The 7,361-nt window shown below is 48.0% G+C and overlaps 1 protein-coding gene across 1 annotated transcript; it reads left to right on the top strand.

Annotated features, from left to right (window-relative positions):
* Positions 1–978: 978 nt before the first annotated feature.
* On the top strand, positions 979–2,233 carry FOXG_16303 (amidase; the record flags this gene model as incomplete). The annotated part of the gene is made up of 3 exons (XM_018396354.1): positions 979–1,330; positions 1,384–1,485; positions 1,530–2,233. The coding sequence occupies 3 exons, from the start codon at positions 979–981 to the stop codon at positions 2,231–2,233; spliced, it is 1,158 nt and encodes a 385-aa protein (XP_018256944.1).
* Between the last annotated feature and the right edge of the window lie 5,128 nt (positions 2,234–7,361).

Here is a 7,361-nt window from a genome sequence, read left to right as displayed (position 1 = left end):
TGGCGACCGGCTACCTGGAAAAGCGGGATGTCCAGAGACGGTGTTCAATTGCCTCGTGGCTATACTGTGATTACCGGCGTGCTTGAGGTACAAGGCCGTAAGCTGTTTGTGTACTCAGTAATGGATGGTCACTCGTCATCGTTGTCAGAACAGGTGACCAAGGACCAATGGAGGAGGTAGTTCTATGGGGCGGTTGTTCGCTGTGATAGGCAAGAAGCATTTGGCTATTTTTGGGCGTCAAAAGATGAATGGAGCTAGGCAAGAACCAGAGATGTAGTGTATGAAGGGTTGGCAGCGCGACCATCCGACGCGAGACGCCCATGATGGTGGTGTGAAGTTGGAGAAGGATATGCATGCAATGTCAGCTTGAGAAGTGGCAATAAGCCACGTGATTGAATGTCGTAGACGAATCTGCATTGAAACCCCTCCCCGCCATCGCCATCGCCATGGGACGCGAGGTACGGGATAAGCACGTACATCCAATGACATTTGAGCTTTTTTGCTTTTTCCACCTTGGAATCCAAGTTTATCTGGCTCATTAGAGCGTCGGATGCACTCAGGTTTCGATGGAACTTTTGCTAGACATACTGTGCCACCATTACAAAATCACCTAGGCCATTCTGGAAACGGCGTGCATCGTTTGTTTCCCAATAGATTTGATTAGAAAGTGGCTTCTAGTACTGCACAACATGGTTCAATGTGTTTCAGCAGAGTTGAACTGGGATGCACCCCCACTCTAGCCAACGACTCAATGCCTAAATAAGAAAGGATCAGTTCCCCAAACTGTCTCTGTCTCGTATGCCTGAGTCCTCAGCTTGATCTCCGCAACCACTGAGAAAGCCCAATTTTGCATGTTTTTAGGTCCAACGCAGAGTCCCATCAAGAGACCGCAAGAAACTGTAACGTCCCTCGACTGGTGATCCCTTCCCGAAGATTGAAGTTGACAAGTAGAGAAAAGCCACCATTGTGAGCTACCAGATGCCGCATATTTTTTGGGTCCTGGCCGTCTTCCTGGCTGTAGCAGGCCCTGTAATTTGGCTGTGGTCATACAATGAAGCAATCCCTTCTCTAAGCGGTCGTGTCGAGCCATGGAGACTCACGGCTTCTGTAGCTCTTGGGAAGATCCAGGCTGATAAGATGTCAGTTCAAGAGTATGCTGAGTCTTTACTGGAGAGGATCAAGGCTCGCGACGAAGTCGTCAAAGCTTGGGCGTATCTGGACGAAAAGAGGGTCATACAGGAAGCAAGACTCCTAGATGAGACCCCCAAGAAGAATAGAGGGCCTCTTCATGGACTTCCAATCGCTGTGAAGGATGTCATTTACACGAAAGGTAAGTTGACCAGGTTATATCCGACACTAAGATGGGAGCTTATTATTGTATAGACACGCCTACTCAGTTTAACTCGCCACTTTATGATGGACATTTCCCCAAGACAGATGCTGCTTCTGTACGAATCCTTCGTCATGCTGGTGCCCTCATCTTCGGTATGTTCTATATACGCCTTGCACACTTGCAACTAACAGACTAGGCAAAACAACTACCACCGAATTCGCTGCCATCCATGTCGGCCCCAAGACTCGTAACCCCCATGACCTCCTACGAACGCCGGGTGGATCATCCAGCGGGTCTGGCGCTGCTATCGCTGATTTCCAGATCTCTATGGCCCTTGGCATACAAACAGGCGGGTCCTTGATTCGCCCAGCTTCGTTCAATGGGATATACGGTTTCAAACCAACGTGGAACCCCGTCTCTCGCGAGGGTCGGAAAATATACGCTCTGATGTACGACACTCTTGGATGGTATGGGCGGTGTGTTGGCGACCTCGTCCTTCTGGCCGACATCTTCGGGCTCCAGGATGACAAGGATGAAGAGCATGCTTTCCAAGGCATCGAAGGCGCACGTTTCGCGATTTGCAAGACGAGCATCTGGCCCATTGCTGGTCCTGGAACACAAGACGCTCTCGCCCGCGCTGCAGATCTTCTCAGATCCCATGGTGCAGAAGTACATGAGCTTGAGCTTCCTTCGGTATTCGATGATGTGCCAGAGTGGTATCGCATTGGGCTTCACACCGAGGGCCGTACTTCATCCCTACCTGAATACAGAGTTGGAAAAGACCAAATCGGCCAAGTCTTGATCGAGCATGTCGAGAACTCGGATAATTTCACTCGCAAGACGCAGCTGATGGCTAGCGACAACTTGGGCCGCCGCGAGGCCTTCATACCCCGGTCTTGAATGTACCGGGCTTCGAGGGTGAACATGACATGCCTGTTGGCCTGTCTCTCGTCGCACCGCGATATCGCGACCGTCACCTCTTGGAGGTCGGCAAGGCGGTCGGTAAAATCTTTGAAGCCGAAGGCGGTTGGGAGACCAAAACTGAGTTAGAGAAGGAAGTGGCGACGGTATGAAAAATGGAAAATAAAAGTGACACAAAATGGTAGGTCACCAAGGGATGTGGTGCGTGCATTCTCGCCAATCTTCTTCAAGTAACGCTCAAGACCTGGGCTACAGTAACGTGTAGAACAGGCCAGGGAGTCCTCAAGCCGCTGGAGACAACTCATTTCAAACACACATAGAAGAACATTTCTGTTGAAAGACTGGCAAAGCAGCAAGTATCAAGCTTGAGAGGTCATGGTGAACGGCAGTAGGGTAGTTCCGACAAATGTGGAGCAAGCGTTATGGTGGTGGGGGCTGACAGTCTCGGTACCCCTGGGCCATAGTTAGCAATGTCTGGGGGCGGAAGACGCTGGCGAGAGTCCAAGTTTGGGAACAAAGCTTTTACGCGACCTTGTGCTTGTAAACCCTTTATTCTCTACTTCTGCAAGGATCACATTGCTGTAAGGGTGATATGGGGGCGACACCAGGCTGATGAGGGATTGATGTGAAATGATGCGGGCGGGGTCTTGATCTTGGGGTAAGTGATCCATTGCCTTCCCCCACTTGTGTTCTGAACGCGCTTTACCTTGGATGCATTCCACATCAGACGCGCAGCGCGTAACGGCTCAAATGACTGCAGACGTTTCGCGTCGGCACCGGCATCTCCGTCAACAACGGTGCGGCTGATACACTTTGCTACACAGTATGACTCATGATGTAGTCCAAATCGCCAGGAAAAAGACAATACGGCCGAAATAGTTGACGAGCAAATCATTCTCCGCCACGAATTAAGTTAATTACTCTAAACCAAACGCGACCTCATCCAGTACACATCAAATCTCCCTAGTTTCGACTTTATGATGCATATGCTCGGGCCTTCATCAAGATACCCTTCTATGTTAGTAGCAATTAGTATGTTTTTACCGTCTCTTGGGGCATAATGTGCGATAGCTTACCAGGTCGATCTCTGTCTCGGTCTTAATGGTGTAAACGCTGTGTCGCATCTATCGCTGGTTGGTTTCCTTGTTGTTTGGGGGGGGCTGGATCAATTTTATGAAGGCTTTCTTCTACGATTAAACTTGCGTTTGGTCCCATGACGTTACCGATGGCGTTCTCAAGGGTTTTTGGGTATGGCATCAAGTCGACGGGTAGCCTTTTGAGTACATCTTTACTGACGCTGGAAAAAAAAAGGTTTTCAGGCTTGGAGAGACGTGGATGCAGACAAAATACTGGAGGTTGGAAAACCTAAATCGGGAGCGCTTATGATTCGATTAGAAATTTGCTGAAAATTGCTCAGCATTTGAGATGTCAAGTTCTGGTAATTTTTGAAGAACGGCTGCGGACATCAGACATTTATGAACTCGCAGAGTTACCCGGGAGCAAGGCACTAATGATACGTGACAAATCATGGGATTGGAGATGCGCCTTTTTTTTTTTTTACCTTTTTTTTTTTTTTTGAATTTCATAACCATGCATTGTTTTCTCTCTGCCTGCTAAAACACTGTGTTACCTGTTGTGGGGTTAACATAGGCCGAACAAAGAACCATAGGAAGATCCAGGTCGCCACGCCCTGCGCAAAGCGACTCAGATTCTCACAGGTAGGTAATCTGCAGTCACTGCATGTCCACGCAATAGGTGACTATATTATTTACAGATATTTTGTTTTGCTTGTCGCATCATTGCCATATCGTAGCAGCATTACTATACTAAAACTATGTTAGCATGCTGATGTTAGCTACTGGGGCTATATTAACATGGACGATGTTAGCTCTTGAGGAATTACACCATCTCAACGCTAGCATAGATCTGCCTTATTGTCTAACCGATTGAAGCACCGCATTCTATGTAAACATATGCCCTAATTTAATCTAACATTTCGGATCAAAACGGCATTAAATGTCGCATAGCGTCTGAGCATATCATGTTACCATGGTATCCAGTGTTATCATACACCTCATGTTAGCACAGTCACCCATGTTAGCGCAACCAATAATGCTAGTGCAGCCACAAATGTTAACATGGTCTCTAACATTCAAGTACCCGTCATGTTAGCACGGCTTTGTATGGTACGTTAACATTGCGGACCATATTAGCATACCATACTTCGTCCTCATGCCAGCCATAATACCAATTACCCAGCCAGCAACGTACATGCCAGCGCCGTCTATCATAGCAGGATTCCAGTTTCATATAACACAGAACTGCTATGGTCGGCTCTTTGTCCTATTTTCTTACCTCTACTGCTACCACACACCACTATTTGCTAGCATCAATTCTATTAACACAATTCAACAGTCTTCCCATGGCTTGGATAGCCGGCTTCAGCAGAGTAGCATCGGTCATTCGTATGGATATCAATAACAAGGGTAGGCAGCGACCAGAGTAAAAAAAAACATCTATAGATATTGCAGAGGAAACAAATAAAAATATACACTAAAACTCACTCCAAGGTGTCTAGTAGCTACCATACCCATTCAGACTCTAAGGCACTCTAGTATCACATGCTAATGTCCTGTTACCTTCCGATATCCATCCCATATTAATGTTACAATGCCATGCTCTCTTAACGACCTTTGTCGATGCTTTAGTCCAACTTTAAACCATTTTTCTTCAATGTCGTGATTTCCGTTTAGTGGAATGAAGTCGTAGTGCTCCTCTTCCATGTTTTGGTTGTTCCTCTGGGTTCTTTGTCCATACCCCGGACCTTGCTCAGGACCTCGAATTCACCCAGCGTTGCTCGAATGATCACTACCGGTTTTCTCAAGTTGCGCAGCCGTGTGGTCGGCATCGTGTTGCGCCTCTTCCCTTTCAGTGGAGTCTTCCTCCCAGGGTCCAAATCCATACCACGAAATCCACATATGGATCCATAATGTGGATCCATATCCATTCCATTCCATTCCACGTAGGCTTCAGCTTTTCCACATCCACGCCACGGAACCCCTTCCACATGTTCCACATGTGGAAATTGTGGAAAGGAATGGAAATTTAGGTGGGGTTTGAAAATACCTGGATTTCCTTGTGAAATAGCGCATACCCTAAGTACTTTCCATAGCCAATAACAACGCAATAGCAACAATTTTCCACTCCGTTTTACCCGTACACAAAGTTCAAACAAGTCTATTCTAGGAGGGTTTACTATTACTCACGCCCTGACTACTCCAAACCGAAATGGCCACCCTTCATCCTACCAAGTCAACCACACCCGTTCCAGAACGTACAGAAGAAGACAATCAACGACTCTTTCAGCTCTACAAAGGCTGGACCTTGACGGAGAGAGACGGCCAAGTGCGTCAATGGGTATATCAGTTCGGCTACGATATCCAGCATGCCGATAAGGGGGAACGCCGATGGGTGTGTTGCCTTTGCATCAAGCAAAAGCGGCCGAGGCCAAAGAGTTACGCCATCAAAGGGTTGCAGAACGCTGAGGGTCACCTGTACACGGACCACAATGGCATCATGGATCCGACAGGCAAGAGGCAAAAGCCTACAAAGGCATCCGAGAAAGCACATCAGTCCATTGCAACAATCCTACAGTTGAACCCGAAGGAGCCGAAGGAACAAGATTTGATCAATACCTTGATCAAACGTTTCGACAAAACTGTATTCCAGCAGAAACTTGTCAACTGGATTGTCAACTCTAACCAATCCTTCTCGATCGTCAACGATCAAGATCTTCGAGACATCTTCAACTACCTCAATCCATCTGTCGAGATCACAAAAGCTAACATTACTGACGTGACCGTGCGTGCCATCGCAGAACGAGAATTTACCAACAACATGGAAAGAGTGAAAGATGCTTTGCGAAAGAGTCCGGGACAGATCCATATCCAGTACGATGGCTGGAAGTCTGGTAACCGACACGCCTTATACGGCATCACATGTGTGTTTCGGGATTCAAATAATCGGCCACAGAAGTGTGTCCTCGGACTGCCTGAGCTTACAGAGCGGCACACAGGCGAGAATATCGCCGGGCAGATTATCGAGATCATTCGGGAGTACGAGATCAGCGATAAACTCGGGTATTTCACATTGGATAATGCCGGTAACAATAAAACCTCGATGGGGGAGCTTGGATTAGAGTTTGGCTTCGACTGGGAGAAGCGATGGGTTCGCTGCGTTGGCCACGTTGTCAACATAGTAGTGAAACAGATGCTGTATGGCAAGAACCCGGATGCTTTCGAGAAAGAGGTCTTCGAAGGACTTCACACGGCAGCGAAGGAGCATGAAGTCTGGAGGAGGCGAGGCTCTGTTGGAAAATGGCATAACTTTGCTGTTGTAGGTGGCTGAGTCCCCGGCTTTATTTGTTATACTCACGAAGACCTAGGAGGTGAGCAGATCGGACACGTGGACCGATATGCTCAAGAAGGTACAGGCTGTCGAGAGCCAACTCTCTGATGACGCTCAGCTCAAGAAACACCGTCCAGTTGGAGTTGTGGTCGACAATGCTACCCGGTGGCTTTCTCAATTCTCGATGATTGAACGCGCTCTCCTCTTGAGGCCATTTTATAATTCTTTTGTCCAGAGAGCGTCAAACGAGTGGGAGAAGGTCAACTTGACGAGAGCTGGCCACATCAAAAAGGGCTCCAAGCTGCCCTTCTTCCTGAAGGAAGAGAATCGCATGACACCTGATGATTGGCATGTGCTCGGGACTCTTTACGACATTTTGCTTGACTTCCAGCTGGTTGTGAGAGGCCTTGAGGGCGATGGACAGGGAAAACACCGGAGAAAGGTCGAGGAAAACGAGATCGACCCTCCACTGTCTGGTAAGCCTTAGACTTCTCAAAAGCGGCCCGATTCTTATTTTAACAGATGGCTTGTACAGGAACAAGCTGGGATCTTATTCACGCGTACGAATTTCTTCTCGAAACCCTCGAATCCGCGAAAAGAGCAGTCGCCAATTTTCCGCACGGCCATCACCTCGCTGTCAACATCAACCTGGGTTGGCTCAAATTGAACGAATACTACGAGCACCTGAATGATAGCCCCC

Source organism: Fusarium oxysporum, chromosome 6, assembly GCF_000149955.1.
Source record: "Fusarium oxysporum f. sp. lycopersici 4287 chromosome 6, whole genome shotgun sequence".
Classification (NCBI taxonomy): Eukaryota; Fungi; Ascomycota; class Sordariomycetes; order Hypocreales; family Nectriaceae; genus Fusarium; species Fusarium oxysporum.
The sequence above is the reverse complement of the archived record's forward strand: the minus strand, read 5'-3'. Positions and strand labels throughout refer to the sequence as shown.